General features: G+C 43.7%; 2 protein-coding genes across 2 annotated transcripts in view; both read left to right on the top strand.

The window, feature by feature from the left end:
- The first annotated feature begins 4,343 nt into the window (after window positions 1-4,343).
- LOC120027202 (SH3 domain-binding glutamic acid-rich-like protein 3) lies at window positions 4,344-8,573 on the top strand. Its single transcript, XM_038972094.1, has 3 exons — window positions 4,344-4,482; window positions 5,927-6,094; window positions 6,276-8,573. Exons 1-3 carry the CDS (start codon window positions 4,438-4,440, stop codon window positions 6,339-6,341), a joined length of 279 nt encoding a protein of 92 aa, XP_038828022.1. The 5' UTR covers window positions 4,344-4,437; the 3' UTR covers window positions 6,342-8,573.
- A 13,345-nt stretch (window positions 8,574-21,918) lies between these two features.
- Window positions 21,919-22,454, top strand: part of LOC120026848 (trafficking protein particle complex subunit 9-like) — a 116,662-nt gene continuing 116,126 nt past the window's right edge. Inside the window, exon 1 of the mRNA XM_038971558.1 lies at window positions 21,919-21,975. The gene's annotated coding sequence lies outside the window, so the exon portion shown is untranslated. The remainder of the gene's footprint in view (window positions 21,976-22,454) is intronic.

Genomic DNA, 22,454 nt, shown 5'->3' with positions numbered 1-22,454 from the left:
TGACCATGAGGGGGAAAAGGAAAATGTGTTCCCTCTTACCCTGGCTTCCCACTGCCAGGACTGGTAAGAACTCTCTCTCTCTCGCTCTCCACAGTGCTGTGATGCAATCCGGCTTTGTTAATGTTTACCCTTTGTCCATTACTCTCTGATTTCCAATTGTTTTGAACGCGGCAGAAGTCATGCTGGATTGACAGCATGGTCAATGTACTCAACCTATTCTAGCCCATGGTGTTGAATGTTTATCTTTGAAAAGAGACCTTTAAACCCTGACTTGGATCACACACCCACTCCACTGAATAGCAGGATGGTGATTGCTTTGCAACACTTGCAGTTAGCCACTGCTTCCTTCCAAAACACAACTTGTGTAATGTTTATGGCCGATGAGCACCGATACGTTTTATCTATAGTTTATCTTCATAGGATTGAAAAGGATTTGCAAGTAGATTGTCGACGTGATTCATTATGAAGACTGCTTGCTAGCTAAGATTTAGAAAGTATGACGTTGACATGATCAGTTCAATCAAAGATAGGATAGATATAACGTCATTTTATCTGTGGCCAATGACCATGAGCCTTCTTGGATGGGCACTTCTATTGTAACTCTATGGCAGCACCCAAGGGGCTTGCATTTTTGAGCTCTGCCCATAGATTTGCGGCGACGTAGTATCCCCATGAGTGACAGAACACTGAGCCAATCACGGCGTAACTAGAGAACATTACCAACCCCTAAGCTCTGTATTTTCCTCTGGCTGCCCCACCACCACAGAAAGCACTGAGCTAGGCTTAAACACCTGCATTTTGGAGCTTACTCAAGCAAGCAAAACAAGAGCATGTTTGTATGTCTTTATTAACTCAATAATTGTTAGTTTATACATTGTTTGCAAACTGATATGTGACATATTAATACCCCCAAAAATATTTTATATATAAAATGTGTGTGTACCAGTCAAAAGTTTGGACACACCTACTCATTCAAGGGTTTTTCTTTATTTTTACTATTTTCTACATTGTAGAATAATAGTGTAGACATCCAAACTATGAAATAACACACATGGAATCATGTAGTAACCAAAAAAGTGTTAAACCAATCAAAATATAATTTATATTTGAGATTTTTCAAAGTAGCCACCCTTTGCCTCAATGACAGCTTTGCACACTTTGGCATTCTCTCAACCAGCTTCACCTGGAATGCTTTTCCAACAGTCTTGAAGGAGTTCCTACATATGCTGAGCACTTGTTGGCTGCTTTTCCTTTACTCTGTGGTCCAACTCATCCCAAACCATCTCAATTGGGTTGAGGTTGGGTAATTGCGGCGGCCAGGTCATCTGACGCAGCACTCCATCACTCTCCTTCTTGGTCAAATAGCCCTTACACAGCCTGGAGGTGTGTTGGGTCATTGTCCTGTTGAAAAACAAATGATAGTCCCACTAAGCGCAAACCAGATGAGATGGCGTATCGCTGCAGAATGCTGTGTTAGCCATGCTGGTTAAGTGTGCCTTCAATTCTAAATAAATCAGTGTCACCAGCAAAACACTATCACACCTCCTTCTCAATGCTTCACGGTGGGATCCACACATGCATATATCATCTGTTCACCTACTCTGCGTCTCACAAAGACACAGCGTTGGAACCAAAAATCTCAAATTTGGACTCAGACCAAAGGACAGATTTCCACCGGTCTAATGTCCATTGCTTGTGATTCTTGATGCTGGCCTTCTAGGCAGGGTTCCTCTGTCCAGTGTCTGTGTTCTTTTGCCCATCTTAATCTTTTCTTTTTTTTGGCCAAGATTAAGATGGGCAAAAGAACAGAGGAACTCTGCCTAGAAGGCCAGCATCCCGGAGTCTCCTCTTCACTGTTGACGTTGAGACTGGTGTTTTTCGGGTACTATTTAATGAAGCTGCCAGTTGAGGACTTGTGAGATGTCTGTTTCTCAAACTAGACACTAATGCACTTGTCCTCTTGCTCAGTTGTGCACTGGGGCCTCCCACTCCTCTTTCTAATTTGGTTAGAGCCAGTTTGCGCATTTCCTGGGAAGGGAGTAGTATACAGCAATGTACGAGATCTTCAGTTTCTTGGCAATTTCTCGCATGGAATAGCCTTCATTTCTCAGAACAAGAATGACAAGTTTCAGAAGTAAGTTCTTTGTTTCTGGCTATTTTGAGCCTGTAATCGAACCCACAAATGCTGATGCTCCAGATATTCAACTAGTCTAAAGGCCAGTTGTATTGCTTCTTTAAGCAGAACAACAGTTTAACTGTGCTAACATAATTGCAAAAGGGTTTTCTAGTGATTAATTAGCTTTTTCTAATGATAAACTTGGATTAGCTAACACAACGTGCCATTGGAACACAGGAGTGATGGTTGCTGATATTGGGCCTCTGTAGGTCTATGTAGATATTCCATTAAAAATCTGCCGTTTCCAGCTACAAAAGTCATTTACAACATTAACAATGTCTACACTGTATTTCTGATCAATTTGATGTTATTTTAATGGACAATTTTTTTTGTGCTTTACTTTCAAAAACAAGGACATTTCTAAGTGACCCCAAACTTTTGAACAGTATATATATTAGCTAAACACGTGAAGCACAAAACAACTAGAGAACATGACAGGTGGCCACTGCTCTAAGACAAGTCAGAAATCCTAACAATTTGCAGGGCATTCACATTCCAATACTTTGTTAACTTCATGGCATTTGTAAAAATAAATAAAAAACGACTTGAAGCCCACACCCTTTTCCTTTCGTTATTACTGCAACCTCAAACTCACCTCGCCCAATCAAATTGCAAGGAAGGATGTAACCGTTACGTTGCTGTCATTTCTGTCTCCAAGCATTTCACGCAGCTCAGCAGAGGGGCAGTGTTGAACTCTAGGCGACTGCTTCCTCCATGTGGAGAGGCAAAGCGTCTGATCTGAAACACAAATGATATGTATTGGTATGCCACGAATCCATGTGAATAGTGGGTATCCATCCATTGTCTCCATATTGTATAGTGTTCCCATTATATCCCTTGAAATAATGTAACATTTGGAGCCTATTTTAGTAACCCTAGGATTTGGTTTGATTGATGTAACATTGACACATTACAGCCTACTACCGTTCTATGCTCCATCACAGTGCTGAAATTATCATTGTATTTGTCCTCTGCTTGTGCTCTTCATTAATGATTGAAACTGATCCACAGTGTGATTGGTAAATTCTGAAATGGGATTGTTAGCCTAAGGGCGTTAAGTGCGCAAATTATAATCTTGACACCAGTATACCAATGGGCATTTTAGGCTTAGTATCTGTTTTACATGTCAGCCTCTCTGTCCAGACAGATCTGTTTGTCTGAACACAGTTTCATCTCTCCATATTCTTTGACTTTGAGATCACAATGCTTCCCTTCAACGATCACAAGCAGTCCCATCCTGATGTAGACACTGATCAATAAATGGTTGTTGAATTATGCTTATTGACCAGGCTTGCCAGGACACAGTTTGGGGGTCTGATTCCAGTCTTGGCCCTCTTCCTGGTTTGTTCAGTGCATTTAGCTACTGCTGCCTGCCAAGCCACCCAGCTCAGCTCCTCTTTATCCCATGTAGGAAAAACCTGAATCAGCAGACAAAGCTGGAGCTAACCCTACGCTTGGACTCTGTCCACATTACCCCTGCTGCCTGGCTCACTGCCCTGCCAGTGATCAATATCTATATCACCATGCCAAGCTCAACTAGTTTCATTAGCCTACTGTTCACCGTTACATCAGTTACACAGAGACCATAGTAGTCTTGATTTAGATTTACAAAGATCTGTTATTTGCTTTCAGTCCCAACGGGAGGTCTTATCATAATCCATTATTGCACCTGAGTTTACCCAATTTACTTGGACAGTGTTGATCACAATAACAAAATGATTGCCTTGAAATAGCCTAGGTGGGGTTGGATTGTTTATGCTTAGTGACAGTCAGTGGAACGGGGACTTTGAGGAGGATTTGTAATCAAGGCACATTGGCTCAGTTGATTGTTGAGTAAAAGTTGTCAAAAATATAAATAGTAAAGTACAGATACTCCATAAAACTACTTGAGTAAAAATACTTTAAAGTACAACTTAAGTACTTTAGACCACTGCCCTTCATGTTCATATAGTCTCAAACAAAAAAGCTGAAAAAAGTATTTATAAATTGGATATGGGTAATCATTTTATTCCAGGCTGTTTAACTTTACTACACACTGGACTATATGCCAATAACAGGCTAGATTTACATGTCACAGTCCCATCAAATAGCCTACTAGTAGAACATCAATCTACACAAAGGACTAAAGAGTTGCACTGGCCCTTTAAACCACACAGCAAATAGAAGCCTTTCAGCGGCGGGAGGCGATTGATCGTAGTCTTCGGCAAGAGAGCTATTCGCGGTTCGTGTGACAACACAAAGGGATATCGAGAATCGCAATCATGGGCGTCAAATTGTATTATACCACCGTTACTGCATCCAGAGAGGTGAGATGTAACGGAAATTCATTGATATATTATATTCTTGCAGGTGGATACATTTCTAATGGACCCTTTATGGACCAGTCTGAAAGACACACCCAACGCCCTGTCAACGATCCATCCCAGGATCTGATCAGCATATATACAATGCGAATGTTCCATGTTTTAGATCAAGAATGTAATTGTTTGCATGTGTGGCATAATTTATAATTCAGTCCACCATACAATCGCAACGTTTTTGAAGAACGACTTTATTTAGAGATGAACAAAACAGACCAGGAAATGCAAACTCACCCCGAAAATGGGGACGGAAGTAATATAGTTCTGCTTAATTTCCTCTGTCTGCGTTTGGCGGTAGATCACACGAACATATTCGAATAATGAGGACATGTTACCGGTAATTGCATATTTTTCGCATTCTGCAACTTACCTGATATAATCGCTGCATGTCTTGACAAGTGCAACTAGGTTAGCATACTTGTCAGCAATGGCTACCGTATACCTGTCTGCACTGTGGATGTGAACTATTTGTGCAGTCTAGAAGCATTATAAACAGACAGGATTTCGCTTTAAGTGGAATTTCTGGAATTGATACAGATGTTGCAGCGTACTTCCCAAGAGTTTGCATTCGCTCAAGCGTGAACTCAATGTATCAATTTATGCAAAACATCGCGGTTAAACATCTGGTGTCAATTACAGGGGGATTTGTTTTTCGGTGGCCTCTGCATTGTACTGCCAATTTATCCATAGCCTATAACCATCGGGTCATGATTCACGATCTTTTTTAATCTTAGACTTTGAAAATGTTTAGCCATAAATTATGTAATTTCACCTCCTCTACAAAAAAGTAAGGGATTCGGTTTGGCCCAAGCTTTCCTCTTGTCTTCTCATGGTAATTTTAATCGGCTTTCAGTAGTGCGTGGTGTGTCTTCCTGCCTTGCCCATTGAATGCCAGGCTGCATGTAGTTGGTGGGTGAAGTAGACGTGGTTACACATAGCAAACACCCCCCACCCCCCAACTTCCTCAATCCGGCCCAACAAGATAGCGTTGCACAATTAATCATCAACGACACATTAGCTAAACCCTTTTAGCTTTTAAAGGCAAAGCAGACTACTTAGATCTACTTAGCCGTTTCGTGTCTCTCTGTCAGGATAATCATAGAAGTGCTAATGCTACCCATCTATCTCCCTTCTTAACCGCAGACATTAACAAAACAGATCTCTGACCGTTTGGTGCCTGGTACTACAAGTAAAGCTTGCACCCTTTTCACACTATCTTACCAAACTGTACCGTGCTGGCACTGATATGTCTTTTCACATTGTCCTTTTCAGCGCTATGTTAAATGTATAATCAGGCCAGTACTGCTAAACTCAGTTTAGCTAGGCTCAGTAGTGTGAAAAGTGCAATGGATCCCTGATCCTGAACTGACCCTTTCCTCTCCCCCTCCAGGTGAAGTCTCAGCAGGCGGAGGTGATGAGGATCCTGGACAGTAAGAGCATCCAGTACGAGCTGATTGACATCTCAGTGGGCGGGGAGGTCAGGGACGAGATGAGAAGCAAGGCAGGGAACCCCACGGCTGTCCCGCCACAGATCTTCAATGAGGACCAGTACTGTGGGGTAAGGAAGGGAGAATTAATATTTGTGCGATATGATAGGGTTGTGTGTGTGTTGAGTGTTTATCTAACGGTATGAGGACATAAGTATAGATGAAAAGGTGGGTAACTGTTTACTTAGATGGCATAAGCATGTTATGACCCCTTTATAATACCTTATACTCTGTTTGGTCTCTTTCCTCCAGAACTATGAGATGTTTTCTGACGCAGTGGAGGAGGACAAAGTGGAGCAGTTTCTGAAGATGGCGTGATGAGGAAGAGTCGTGTGTCGTCCCCCCCCCCTCCCCCAGGGAGGCTCGTTGACTACCCCTCTGCCGCACTGGCGGTGCCTGCCCTCTTTCTCAATGCCATGATGAATGCCAAATACAACCAACCAATCAAAAGGCACACGCACCCCTTCCCACCCCACCCCGCTGGACTTACCTAACCACTGTTGAAATGATTGTGTATGTTTTATACGGCACTTATTATGTTCTCCCCGTTTCTTTCGTCACTGTTTCCCTTTTTGGTCCTTTCTGCTCAAGATCTGGGTTCAAATACTTTCAAATCATTTTAAATGCTTAAGTGGTACTTTTTTGAAGCTTTCCTGTAGCAATTGAACCAATAGAAATGTCCAAAAAAGGCGAACACCACCCACCTGGCACTCCATGCAGACAAAAGCAAATGCTTAAATATTTGTATTTGGAATAGTATTTGAACCCAGGCTTGCCTGGTCCAATGTGTTCATGTCACTAATCAGTCTGGTCTGTGGGATCAATGGAGCTGCCTAATCTAGATGTGTGGTAATTAGGTCAAATAATCTGGGCTGTACATGTTACCAATGTAGGTCCACTAATCAAGAGGCTAACATTCACCAGGAATCGATCTTGGCATGAAATGACCCTTTTATTCCCTGTATTGACCTGGTCAAATGTAGTGCACTACGGCTGCGTTTACATAGGCAGCCCAATTCTGATATTTTTTTCCCCTCATTCTATTTTTGACCAATCACATCAGATCTTTCCACACAGATCATTTTCAGAGCTGATCTGAAAAAATATATATCAGAATTGGGCTGTCTGTCTAAACACAGCCTATGTAGGGAATAGGGGCCATTTCATACCCAGACCAAACAAACAGAAAACAGAATACTTGGTTACCATGACTTAGATTTAACGGTGTTTTTCTTTTCCTTACCTGTCCCACTTAACTTCCATGTTGTTCATATCGACAGACAAGTCATTTTCAAAATGTACTTGGGCCTACTGTAGACATCAACATGGATAGGAGAACGTAGCATGGAGAACGTAGACGCCAACAATCACAGAACCTTAAAGAAATGTGAATTGTGGTAGAAACAGAATAAGTGAACTGAATTCTACTTTGGTCCAAAACATTTCAATGCTTAGCATGCTAATGGTGTCAAAGGTCCATGCTGGAAAGGTGAGTCCATTGTGGAGAGTTACAGAATATGGTAAAAACAGACAGACAGCATTTCATAGTGTTAAACTTGGTGCCAATAAATATGTGAGAACGTGCTTTACAGCTAGATACAGTCACTTTTGACCTCAATATAGTCTTACTTTACTCTCTGTTACTGCATTCCAAAGACTGCTGTATTTTTTTAAGAGACCACTTGCATTTGCTGGGAATTACCTGATCGTCAATCATTGGTCTTACATAGATATAAAATAGACATATTTATAGGACATTGTCGCAAAAATACATAACACTGTTACTGGTACTACAGCTGTACATCCTTACTGTAAGAGAACTGAGTTTGAGTATTATAATCCCCTGAATTTATAAGCCCCAATGACTGTTTAGGACTTGTTACTGTTCTATCTGTGGTAATGTGTAATTCAATCTTGAACCAGCTTGAAGATGCAGTAAAGACAACTATGCATATTAAACTCTGCCTCACATTCCCACTGTTTTACTGATGTTTGGCTCCTGAGTGGATAAAGAAAGTGTTTCAGATTGAACTGACACAATCTCATTCTTAGATAAAACTAACTCACCACATGGGGAAAGTTGAAGGCCTCACTTTTAGTGCTTCAAGTGTGTACTCCTCTTTCTTCCAACTGGTTTCTCTTCCAAGGGATGTTGTAAAAAACGTATGTGCCGTTTCATGTGTAGAGTCCCACATCTTTTACCCAGTATGTCATCCTCGCTTAAAAAAATATACATATTGGGCCCAATGTAATCTTTGTGCTAGAGCATACCTATCATTATAACCCCTGGTTCCACACATAGGAACCTTGATTTTCATCTATCTCAGACAAAGTCTGGCAATGCACCACCACACGCATAGTATATCTGGGTATGTAGGTGTGGCACCTCTATTCTGTAATGGCAGCCTTCACAGACAATGTTTGTCATTTGATGCTGGTTGATGTGTTATTGGTCAATGATGTGTAGCTATTCTCTATCAACTATATGTTCAACATTCCATGTCTCTCTCTTCGAACTATTGCTTTGCCCCTTTGGCCAAAATAAAAAAATATATATATATATAGGGAATGAGATGCTGTTGTCTTCCAAGAAGATTGGGAAAAAGGGTCAAATAAGTATTATGGTTCAAATAAAAAGGAATTATGGCCAATAGGTCTATTTGTGTTTTAAAATGTGAATCAAGGACTCAGTTGTCACTTCAAAAACTAGTTGATTAATTTGGTCTTGAGTGTGTTATGAACATATTCTTCATTGTACAATAAATAGTATTACAAATACGATTGCAAAGCTGTCAAAACAGAGAGAAGGAAAAACATATTGTAAAAAGGACACAGTACATATAATATACATACAGTATATTCATCAGATACTATATTGATTCAGTGGTATTTTTCTTACGGCTCTCTGATATCTTGATTACGGCAGCCTTTCCATTTGCGGTTCACGTCATCTCATTGAGGAATGTTACAAGGCCCTGTGCCCCTTCAAATTACACTTCTTCAAATTAGTTGATTCGGCTATTTCAGCCACATCCGTTGCTGACAGGTGTATAAAATCGAGCACACAGCCATGCAATCTCCATAGACAAACATTGGCAGTAGAATGGCCTTACTGAGTAGCTCAGTGACTTTCAACGTGGAACCTTAATAGTATGCCACCTTACAACAAGTCAGTTCATTTAATTTATGCCCTGCTAGAGGTGTCCCAGTCAACTGTAAATGCTGTAATTGTGAAGTGGAAACATCTAAAGGCTCAGCCGCGAAGTTTTAGGCCACACAAGCTCACAGAACGGGACCACCGAGTGCTGAAGCGCATAGTGTGTAAAAATCGTCTGTCCTCGGTTGCAACACTCACTACTGAGTTCCAAACTGCACCATGCGCAATGCCAAGCGTCGGCTGGAGTGGTGTAAAGCTCGTCGCCTTTGGAAACGCGTTCTCTGGAAGGATGAATCACGCTTCACCATCTACCAGCCCAACGGACGAATCTGGGTTTGGCGGATGGCCGGAGTACGCTACTTGCCCCAATGCATAGTGATAACTGTAAAGTTTGGTGGAGGAGGAATATTGGTCTGGGGCTGTTTTTCATGGTTTGGGATAGGCCCCTTAGTTCTAGTGAAGGGAAATGTTAATGCTACAGCATCCAATGACATTCTTCACTCTTCTGTGCTTCCAACTTTGTGGCAACAGTTTGGGGAAAGCCCTTTCTTGTTTCAGCATGACAATGCCCTTGTGCACAAAGTGAGGTCCATACAGAAATATTTTGTTGAGATCGGTGTGGAAGAACTTGACTGGCCTGAACAGAGCCCTGACCTCAACCCCTTCGAACACCTTCGGGGTGAAATGGAACGCCGACTGCGAGCCAGGCCTAATCGCCCGACATCAGTGCCCGACCTCACTAATCCCCGCAGCAATGTCCCAATATCTAGTGGAAAGCCTTCCCAGAAGAGTAGAGGCTGTTATAGCAGCAACCTCCCGTTGCCGACCAACTCCATATTAATGTCTATGATTTTGGAATTAGATGTTTGATGAGCAGGTGTCCACTGAATTTGCTCACACGATCAAAGTTGTTTTCTCACGTGTTGTGATCACGGGTATGACATGAGAATAAAAGCTGTAAGAACATCATTATACTGCTGGCTGCTTGGAATCGTTCAGTGTACAGGTCCTGACATAGACACATGGTCGGGCACAGGAAGTTAAAACGCCCACTCAGCGTTTCCTGTTCAAGTTGTCATCTATGTTGATGAGAACTGAGCGGTGACTGTGTATACAGCATGGCTCTGGATGGGAACCGGCTGTAAACCTTATCTGATGCTGCACGTATATCCATCCATCTGATGGTGAAATAGCAACAGTAATAAGATCCAAGATTAACCATGTTTGTGAAAGTGTTCATTTATTTACTATTTATGTATTCATCATGTTGGTAGATCAAATAAGATGTATAATGACCAGGTAGAAGTTGATAAAGAACAATTTATTTAGAAACAGAGTGAAATGTACCTCCATCAAGACATGCATTTAATGCATTTCACTGCTGTGCAATTCTGTTCACACAAGCACTTCATAGAAATGTGTATTGGTTTCAAGTAGGCCCAAAGAATTACAAATATTTGTTGTATGATACGTATCAAACTCATTCCATGCAGGTCCAAGTATATTCAGGTTTTCACTCCTCCCTTGTACTTAATTGATTAATTAAGGTCACTAATTAGTAAAGAAGTCCACGCACCTGGTTGTCTTAATTGAAAGGAAAAACCATTAACACGTAGACACTAGGAATGGAATGAATTTGACAGCCCTGTTGTACGAGAACAAAAACAAACAATGGAGTATGTGTCTTTAGTATGTGTCTTTTCGTCAAGGTATTTAGATCAAAAACTCTTCCAAATCAAAGGGTAAATCTTACAGATTGGCTCTAAAGTATTGTATATGCTTCACATATGTTGTATAGGTTGATAATTATGACAAATAGCAGATATCCAACTAAGGAAATTAATCTAATTATTCTGTCAATGATAAATTGTTTGTTTGTATTGTGTGACAAAGTGTTTCTTCCATGAGCGCAGAGAAACGGACAGGCTGTAAAGGCAGTCAATGTTGTTCTCCTCCTCAAACGAGGAGGAGCATGGATAGGACCAAGATGCGGATTGAGGGAAATAAGCCATCTTTTAATGACAACAGCAAACAAGACACTACAAAACAACAAATGTGACTAACCTTCAACCGTCCATGTGAGGACACAGGAACAAACACCCACAAAACCCCAGTGAAACCCTGGCTGCCTTAGTATGACTCTCAATTAGAGACAAACGATACACACCTGTCTCTAATTGAGAATCATACCAGGCCGAACACAAAAACCAACCTAGAAATACAAAACATAGACTGCCCACCCAAAACACACGCCCTGACCAAAAACACATACAAAAACAACATAAAACAGGTCAGGACCGTTACAGAACCCCCCCCTCAAGGTGCGAACGCCGGGCGCACCAGCACAAAGTCCAGGGGAGGGTCTGGGTGGGCAGTTGACCACGGTGGTGGCTCCGGCTCTGGACGCTGTCCCCACACCACCATAGTCACTCCCCGTTTCTGTCTTCCCCTCCCAATGACCACCCTAAAACTAACATCCCCTAAATAAACGGCCAGCACCAGGAGAAGGGGCAGAACCGGGACAAGGGGCAGAACCGGGACAAGGGGCAGAACCGGGACAAGGGGCAGAACCGGGACAAGGGGCAGAACCGGGACAAGGGGCAGAACCGGGACAAGGGGCAGAACCGGGACAAGGGGCAGAACCGGGACAAGGGGCAGAACCGGGACAAGGGGCAGAACCGGGACAAGGGGCAGAACCGGGACAAGGGGCAGAACCGGGACAAGGGGCAGAACCGGGACAAGGGGCAGAACCGGGACAAGGGGCAGAACCGGGACAAGGGGCAGAACCGGGACAAGGGGCAGCACCGGGACAAGGGGCAGCACCGGGACAAGGGACTCTGGCAGGTCCCGGCTGAGGGACTCTGGCAGGTCCCGGCTGAGGGACTCTGGCAGGTCCCGGCTGAGGGACTCTGGCAGGTCCCGGCTGAGGGACTCTGGCAGGTCCCGGCTGAGGGACTCTGGCAGGTCCCGGCTGAGGGACTCTGGCAGGTCCCGGCTGAGGGACTCTGGCAGATCCCGGCTGAGGGACTCTGGCAGATCCCGGCTGAGGGACTCTGGCAGATCCCGGCTGAGGGACTCTGGCAGATCCCGGCTGAGGGACTCTGGCAGATCCCGGCTGAGGGACTCTGGCAGATCCCGGCTGAGGGACTCTGGCAGATCCCGGCTGAGGGACTCTGGCAGATCCCGGCTGAGGGACTCTGGCAGATCCCGGCTGAGGGACTCTGGCAGATCCCGGCTGAGGGACTCTGGCAGATCCCGGCTGAGGGACTCTGGCAGATCCCGGCTGAGGGACTCTGGCAGATCCCGGCTGAGGGACTCTGGCAGATCCCGGCTGAGGGACTCTGGCAGATCCCGGCTGAGGGACTCTGGCAGATCCCGGCTGAGGGACTCTGGCAGATCCCGGCTGAGGGACTCTGGCAGATCCCGGCTGAGGGACTCTGGCAGATCCCGGCTGAGGGACTCTGGCAGATCCCGGCTGGACGGGCTCTGGCAGATCCCGGCTGGACGGGCTCTGGCAGATCCCGGCTGGACGGGCTCTGGCAGATCCCGGCTGGACGGGCTCTGGCAGGTCCCGGCTGGACGGCTCTGGCAGGTCCCGGCTGGACGGCTCTGGCAGGCCCCGGCTGGACGGCTCTGGCAGGCCCCGGCTGGACGGCTCTGGCAGGCCATAGCAGGACGGCTCTGGCAGGTCATAGCAGGACGGCTCTGGCAGGTCATAGCAGGACGGCTCTGGCTGGTCATAGCAGGACGGCTCTGGCTGGTCATAGCAGGACGGCTCTGGCTGGTCATAGCAGGACGGCTCTGGCTGGTCATAGCAGGACGGCTCTGGCTGGTCATGGCAGGACGGCTCTGGCTGGTCATGGCAGGACGGCTCTGTAGGGAGGAGAAGGAGAGACAGCCTGGTGCGTGGTCTAGGCACTGGCTGCGCTGGAGAGGAGGAAACAGCAGGAGAGAGAACCCGGAGAGACAGCCTGGTGCGTGGTCTAGGCACTGGCTGCGCTGGAGAGGAGGAAACAGCAGGAGAGAGAACCCGGAGAGACAGCCTGGTACGGGGGGCTGCCACCGGAGGACTGGTACATGGAGGTGGCACCGGGTCTACCGGACCGTGAAGGAGGACACGTGCTCTTGAGCACCGAGCCTCCCCAACCCTACCAGGTTGAATGATCCCCGTAGCCCTGCCAGTGCGGCGAGGTGGAATAGCCCGCACTGGGCTATGCAGGCGAACCGGGGACACCACCTGTAAGGCTGGTGCCATGTACGCCGGCCCGAGGAGACGTACTGGAGGCCAGATACGTTGGGCCGGCTTCATGACATCCGGCTCGATGCCCAACCTAGCCCTCCCAGTGCGGCAAGGTGGAATAGCCCGCACTGGGCTAAGCACGCGTACTGGGGACACCGTGCGCTTTACCGCATAACACGGTGTCTTACCAGTACGACGCCTTCTACCTCCACGGTAAGCACGGGGAGTTGGCTCGGGTATCCTACCCGGCTTTGCCACACTCCTCGTGTGCCCCCCCCCCAAGAAATTTTTGGGTCTGACTCACGGGCTCCCAACCGCGTTGTCGCGCTGCCTCCTCATACCAACGCCTCTCAGCCTTCGCTGCTTCCAACTCCTCCTTGGGACGGCGATATTCCCCTGGCTGAGCCCAAGGTCCTCTACCGTCCAGGATCTCCTCCCAAGTCCATTCCTCCTGTGTCCAGTGCCTTAGTTCCTTTTCTCTCTCCTCAATCCGCTTGGTCCTGTTGTGGTGGGTGTTTCTGTAAAGGCAGTCAATGTTGTTCTCCTCCTCAAACGAGGAGGAGCATGGATAGGACCAAGATGCGGATTGAGGGAAATAAGCCATCTTTTAATGACAACAGCAAACAAGACACTACAAAACTACAAAACAACAAATGTGACTAACCTTCAACCGTCCATGTGAGGACACAGGAACAAACACCCACAAAACCCCAGTGAAACCCTGGCTGCCTTAGTATGACTCTCAATTAGAGACAAACGATACACACCTGTCTCTAATTGAGAATCATACCAGGCCGAACACAAAAACCAACCTAGAAATACAAAACATAGACTGCCCACCCAAAACACACGCCCTGACCAAAAACACATACAAAAACAACATAAAACAGGTCAGGACCGTTACACAGGCAAAGAAAATATTAACAAAACTCACAATCTTAGGTCTTGTTAATAGATAATTTTTTTATGATTCTTTGAATTGTAAAACTATCCCTCACCATTTTGCTAAACATGTAACAAACCGAACCACCACATTCAGCAACTAACATAAACATGGTGTTGGTATACTTCATTCTTTGTACAAATGTATAAAAACATATGATTGTGCCGTGTCTTTTTGGCCTCACAACTTCTTCATGTCCAGGCTGAACGGGTTCTGTGTTGAATCTATGAGAGGAAGACGAGTATGAACATGGGACACAACTAATCAAGTGCTTTAGCAATTAAGAACAAACATCCTGGTTCAGTACCTTGTCCTGGTAGCCCTGCTAGGACATCCTCTGGGTCTGCAGCCTCCACTCATCCTCCTGCAGCCTCCGGGCCTGCTCATGCTAATACCGACTTGTACAGGACGACAAACTCTGCTTCCTTTTCCAGCTGGAGTTGCTCCTTGACGTGCTTCAATTCCCTCCAGATGTGCACTCTCCAGCAGGACTCCCGGGATCCTGCAGTCTGCCTCCTAATGGACAACAGACACATTACAAGCAGAAGTTGGGTGAGCAGGGATGATCCCATCATGTCAATTCACAGCAGTTAAAAAACAAGGACATACCAGCTCCCCCTGAGCCACCTGTGCGTTCCTCTTCAGTTGGGTACAGTACTGGGGGGTCAATCGTTGCCTTAGGAAGGAAACAGTTTGATCCATAAGAACAACAGCTTGTTGTGGCTGTTTTTCAGTTTTGCTAGTTTATTTAATCTGTTATTATCCCCGACTGAACCACTTAGGCATGAGATCACCGGAGCTGAGCACTGGCACCTCAGTTTTTCTACTGCTTGAGCTCCTCCACCTCATAGAATATTAGCTCAAAGTGTTGTGGTGCTCCTGCACCTAAATGTGAATGATAAAGGTACCCAAAATGAGTACTGGCACCTATTTCAGTCCACTAGACTGAACCCTTCCAATGGGAGGCACTTACCCTATTTCAGATTTCTTGCGGCACTTCACCTTCTTCCTGTCCTCCTCCAGCTTCTCCGCCTCATTGGTTGTGCCATGAGCTCAAAAAAAAGAACCTTTAATTTCTCAAAGGTGGAATATGCAGAAATCTTTCCATTTCCTGGTTGCTAAAACTAAAATAGTTTGCATAATTTCAGTTGTGAGAAAACAGGCAGTCATTGTGTCGTGAATAATGGTACCATCTAAACCGCTGTGAAATCTATTTTTTATAACCAAAAATATTGTATTTTCAGCTGGTGTACACAACAAAACCGAAAGTAAAGGACACCCAAACTAAATGGACCGATAGAAATACCTTACATAGAACAGATCTACCGCTTCTTAGTCTTGCTTTCAATGAGAATGCCAGATGTATAAACACTTTGGTTGCCCAAAAAGTTACATATTGTAGCTTTAAATGTATAACTGTCATGTCGTATTTGTCCACCTATTGTACAACCATGTCTATGTTGTACCATTTTGGGATACGCATCTTCCCTGAGCGCAGAGAAACATGCAGGCAAAGATGATTTTAGTTTTTTAAAGTCTTTTAAAGAATATTAGGAATTACCTATAAACATAGCAAAGCCCCAAGATTGTAACACTCAACATCCCTCATACCATTTTGCGAAGTATGCAACAAACTTTACAACCACCACATTCGGCAACTGACGATATAATGTTGGAATACTTTAACATGATTGTGCAGCCTCAGTTTCTCATGTCCAGGCTGATCGGTCCTGCTCCCAACTCCGTTGCTTCTCCCACTGCTCACGATACCGCTGCTTTACCTGCAGGGGAGAAAGAACAATGAGCCGCATCACTGGGTCTCCCTTCTCTCAATCATCTTACCCAGGCCATTTTCAACTTATTGCGTACCCCATAGAAAGTAATTTTATGTGCAGGGAATGTTAATAGTGACTACTGACTTTAACATGAAAACATGTCACAACATTTATATGGGAGTTATAATTCAGTAATAAGACCACCTCCCAATGTGTGTGACGCTATTGCTTGAATTCAGGCTCATTTCAACAGCTTTCCATAGTGATCGGCAGAAACGTACCCCATTTCCAGGAATTCCGTTGAAGTGCCCGGATTAGCAGTGATTCCCTATTCTGAGCTAAAGCTGCTGCCGTCTCCCCGCCAGAACCTTCCTGAGAAAAGGAGTGCCAATATAGGATCAGTCTGGCCTTTTAGATCATATGAATACGATTATATGGACAGGGAGGACCTGATCCTAGATCAGCACAGGACAGTCAGACTTCACAAAGCCAAAAAACCAAACACTAAACTGGATGATTGGCATCCGAAATGGCCCATCCATGTTTTTGGCCAATATCTTCGTCTAAAACTAAAAATACAACTGTATGTCTGAAGACAGTTCAACGGGCTTATTTGATACTCATTTGAAATACTGTACATTGATCTTGTAGCTCTTGTATTAGTTTACCTCTCATGACCTCTGACACAGCCTGAAGCATGGCTTCTTTGGCAGATTTTAAGCGTAGCAGGAGACTGAATGTTTTCAGGTAGTTGTACTTGGACAGGCACCCTGTGGCCTCATCCATCAGACTCGGTCAACAGGACCCCATAACAGTCCCTTCTTGCTCTGCTTCAAGTCCCTCATGTTGTGGTGAGTTGCTTGGTGAAGCCCATGGCCATGTTCTTCTTTTGCCCTTTGGTTTTTGAGTATAATTATTTAAAGCAGAGAGAACATATCAATGAGTTCTGTGTTGGTTCCGGAAAGGTATCTGGAAACACAATTCTTGATGTCCGACGACTGGTGCAAGTTAACACACGTTTCCTATTATAGCCTTTGCTAAGGGGAGTGAACTCAGCATTTCAATTCCAACATGCTTTGTTGGACATGTTAACCTGAATGAGAGAAAAAATATATATATTAAGGGATTCATATTATTTATATGTATATACATTTTTATAAATGTATTTGTGTGTGTGTGTATATATATATATATATACACTTCTTACCTGCAGGCCTGAATCAACTTTCAATTAAAAATAAATGACTAAAAGTTTACCAATAAATCATTTTCACATTGACTGCCTGCCTGAGTGATATCTCTATTCATACCTCTCTTTGTCTGGCAAACTCAAACCTCACAGAACAAGGGTGTATTCTCAAGGAACTACACTTAACCAAACGGAAGGAAACAGAACCAAATGGTGAGGGATCTACCTGAATTTGCCCAAATTAAAATAGATTTGTTGCTAAATGTTTGCCGTTGCTAAACGTTTTGCAACAGTGTCCAACTAATGAATACACCACATATGTTGTGTGCAGGGGTGCGTTCAGTTCAAAGTATACTGCGTTGCGTGGCGGTTTGTACGGAACGACAAGTTTCCCCAAAACGGTGAGCTCTGTTCTTAAACGGGGATAAGTTCATTACGGAAATCCTTGACGATTTAAGAAGCAAACAGAGCAAAATCCCTCCCAGCTTCATTCCGTTTATGAAACGTTTTGCATCAGAATCTGCAGAATGAATACGCCCCAGCCGTTGAGGTACGTTTGCTCCAGTTTGATGGATGTGGCGAGGTGGAGCCTGATCAATATAGGTGTGACCATTTGATATGGCAAAACTTGTCAGTACACCATACACGAAAACACTGTCTGGGCCACCATAATCAGGATATTATTTAACTGGTCATTCAGTACAGCACCGTTTATCTAAATGCTGAACACCGTTCTGTCGTACTGAACACACCCCTGGGGGAGCAGCTATTTAAACTGGCCTGCCTGGAAGGAGCAAGGCCCATTAACTAGCCTTGAAAGGCTCCTTTCAGGATTCCTACCTTTCCAGGAGGCTGTTGTTCAGGCTGACCTCCCAGTGAGGAGCCTTAGTTGACATATACCAAAGTGACTTACAGTCAGGCATACATTTTTTACATATGTTTAGTTCCGGGAATCAAACCTACTATCCTGGCATCACAAATGCCATGCTCTACCAACTGAGCTACAGAAAACTGTAATTCTGGCTGCAATTCAGAACTCCGTCTTCCTGTGATACAGCAATTTAGACCGAGCTGCTATTTAGACTGACCTGCCTGGGATGGGAGTAGCAAGAGGCTGCAATGGAAGCCTAAATTACCTGTCTGGCCTTTGAGGCAGTTGTTAAATTAGTGTCCAAAATATACATTTGCCAGTGAAGCCATCATAAAAAAAACTCCATGTTAAACATATTTTGTTTAAATACCCATGGTTGCTGTACCTTAACCAAAATGTGTACTCATCTGGCTTTGTTGCAAAGCCACATAAGAATTAATCTGCAGCCATAGCCACTGGAAGATATTTGGGGGTGCTAATAGATTTTGTGTTGTTGTAGAGAATTCACATTTTTCACAGGGTTCTACAGCAACCTCAGCACCCCTTCATCCCGTGGCTATGTCTGCAGCTGCATGGAGTAAAGCTTGCTAGCTAACGTAAGCTGGCTTGCTAACAGGAGAGCTAGATCTTTGCTGGCTGTCTATCAGGAGTGCTATGGTAACTACATCTTACTTAGCTAGGTATAGCTTGCTTTTCTCATTTTATTTCACTTTCATAACTACTGGTCTACAAAAAGTATAGCTTCATTTTAGCACTTAATGTAGCCTTGCACAAGAAGAGCAGCGATGAAGGCGGGAACGCTACTGCTGCAACTTCTTTAAATTTGTTTGGCAGATCGCAACCAAATGAAAATGTGCATACACTGTCACCTACTGTACTGGAGTGTGAGGCCGGCCACGACCTACCTACACACCTGTTACTCTAATAGCTAGTCCTGTATTTCTAATAACATAAAATAAAGTCCTACATACCTCGTTAACCCCCATCCAACCTCTCTGACCCTATCAAACAAACCCTCCCCATCTAAATGATACAGTTCACACAATATAATATACACCCATCACACATTCTAGTATAAGGTTTTCTTAAAGTAACTGTCCATCTCACTACTTTTAAAAGTTTATATTCTGTTAAATTTGGGTTAACTTTGGGTTTCGAAATAATGTTTTATATAATAAATATAAATATAAACACAACATGTTGGTCCAATGTTTCATGAGATTAAATAAAAGATCCCAGAAATGTCCAATATGCACAAAACGCTTACTTCTCTCAAATGTTATTTACATCCCTGTTAGTAAGCATTTCTCTTTTGCCAAGATAATCCATCCACCTGACAAGTGTGGCAGATCTAGAAGCTGATTAAACAGTATGATCATTACACAGGTGCACCTTGTGCTCGGGACAATAAATCAACAGCCTGATCAACTCTATGCGAAGGAGATGTGCGCACAGCAATTGAAGGAGTGCGACAACATTCCAAAGGCCATAATCAACAGCCTGATCAACTCAATGCGAAGGAGATGTGTTGTGCTTCATGAGGCAAATGGTGGTCACACCAGATCCTGACTGGTTTTCTGAGCCACGCCCCCACCTTTTTATAAAGGTATCTTTGACCAACAGATGCATATCTGTATTCCCAGTCATGTGAAATCCATAGATAATGACCTAATGAATTCATTTCAATTGACTGATTTCCTTATATGAACTGTAACTCAGTAATATCTTTGAAATTGTTGCATTTATATTTTTGTTCAGTGTGTTTGTGGCCAAAGCATAAATTGGAGTAAAAACACTTTTAAAAAAACACCTCTAACAGACTGTTTAAAAAATGCTCACTTTTTCCTCATATCATTTTTTATATATTTTTATATAACCAGGCAAGTCAGTTAAGAACACATTTTTATTTACAATGACGGCCTACCGCGGCCAAACCCTAACCCGGATGACAATGGACGCCCTATGGGACTCCCAATACAGCCGGTTGTGATACAGCCCAAGATCAAACCAGGGTGTGTAGTGATGCCTCTAGCACTGAGATGCAGTGCCTTAGACCGCATGATGTCATGTTGGCTCATTGGCGGTTTACTTGCATTAATCATTTTAATGACTGGTATACGCCCACACCATTCCGTTAATGGGGTTTGTATGCCTACACCATTCAAACACAGAAAAGCTGCTTTATAACATACTTAATTAGACTTTTTTGGGAAGGAAAACTATTCCCGTACATGGTAATTAACTACAGGTCATATTTAATTGAAATCCAGAAACACTGGACAGTTAATTTTACTTTAATAGTAAACAAGCATTTCAGCTGTTAACCTTCATCTGGGTTTAATACAACGAAGAATACGTAAGGATTTTATATATCGTGTATGGGTTCAGAGACCAATCACAATGGTGATACAACATAAAACGTGATGTGATTAGTAAATAAGTTGCAAAAATCGGACCCAATAGGAGGCGGGTTTGGACATTTATAAAACCATCATTTTTAGACAATCTGAAAAACAGCAACGAAATCTAAGGGCAGAAACGAATTGGTTTTACGTTTAACATAAAATAAGCACTTGTATCATTTTATTGTGCTCCAAGAGTTACTGAATTTCATTTTCATGGGTGAGAAGATACAATGTATACGAAACATACATTTAGCAACTTTGCAAATATATTTTTGCCATTCAATGTAATATTGTAAATGCGAATGCTTTTCTATTGCCAATGGTGCTAGCGAATCAAAATTCCAGTTGGCACAGCAAAATATTTAGGAGCATGGGAGCCCACAGTACCAGTAGTGGACATAGGAGGGCAGTGATGCACGCTATTCATATTCTGCCATAGTAGCTGATAGAGAATAATGAAAACGGTCTGGTGGGGAAAAGATGAGGAGGAAGATTGCAGTGGGCCTCAAAAGAATCCGGACAACAAAAGTTTTGTTTTGAATTTCAGAGTAGAGCATCCGTCAAAGGACTCATCTCGGGGGTGACGACGGATGTTCAGGTTGAATACCTGAAGAGAAATCCTGGTGCGGTTGGTGGGCCCTGCAATTCACCCAGCGTCTGACCCGCTGGGTGAATGGAGAAAAAGAAGATAGTCTGTCGAACCTGTTCTTTTTAGATAAAGAGAAAATGCAACGGTGTTGCAATTGTGGTGGGGATCATGATCCCGAGGTCCTGGAGTGGCCTGTAAAGGTGAAGGAGATTGAGGTGGCAAAAGTTAGAGCGGCCAATTTAATCTCCTATGCGGAGGCGATTTAAAATAATTGAGGAAACAAGTGATGCCAGTGAAGATATGGTAGTGGACGCACCACAGTCTGTAGTAAATGTTTGCTGCCAGTCAAAATATAACCTGTGTGTTAAAAAGGTGGATTTTGTGGTGTTCTTTGCCACAGTTATTAACTGTACAGCACAAGTCTCACAGAAGTCTAAGAAATGTGACATTATTGTGGCTGTGGAAGAAAAGTTTGTGAAGACTTGCAAGTGGTACTGGCTCCGGAAGACCTGCCTTTCCAGGTTCCCCTTGAGCCTGTGTAGGGATCAGATCTGTTTTTATTTTTTAACAGAAACGTTGTTAGATTTAGTTTATTATTATTTGTTAGTTTTGTAGTATTTTGGTAGTTTGTTCAGTTTTGGGGGAATCCTGTTTCTATCCCGGACAGTAGGTGGCAGGATGCACATTAAATTGTGCGATCGCCAATATACCATATAAGAAGATAGAGAAGAAGAGTTCATTCAGGAAGCTCTGTTAAACGTTTCTGGTTCAAGATATATCAAGGTAACATCAATGAAACGCATACATTATGTGAATTCTTGGCATGTTTTGGTAAAGAATTCTGCTGTATGTGGCTGAAGAGTCAGCTAGCCTAGCAACCAGGTGTCATACTAATGTTAGCTAGCTTTCTAGAGACTGTCAGTGTAGCTAGCAAGCTAACTAACTTGGTAAAGCAGCCATTCTGTAAACATTGATGGCTGAAATAATTCAATTTCTGAATATATTTGAAATATTTGAAGTTTAATGTATTTTACTGTAACAAAGGTATATTAGCCATGAGGCTAGCTACTGTCGCTAGGTTGGTTAGAGCTGCTAGCACAGTGTTGTATCTTTGTTGCTATCTAGGTAGATCCTTTATACCCCAGATTGAAACTCGCGCATGGTGGGTGGGTGGGTGATGTTGTTGTGAATGGGCAACACGTCACGCTCGCGATGTATGTAGTTTGCAATTCATTCCAACGGCTGTCTTGTCAATACTTGTA

This window comes from Salvelinus namaycush, chromosome 32 (assembly GCF_016432855.1).
Source record: "Salvelinus namaycush isolate Seneca chromosome 32, SaNama_1.0, whole genome shotgun sequence".
NCBI lineage: Eukaryota > Metazoa > Chordata > Actinopteri > Salmoniformes > Salmonidae > Salvelinus > Salvelinus namaycush.
The sequence above is the reverse complement of the archived record's forward strand: the minus strand, read 5'-3'. Positions and strand labels throughout refer to the sequence as shown.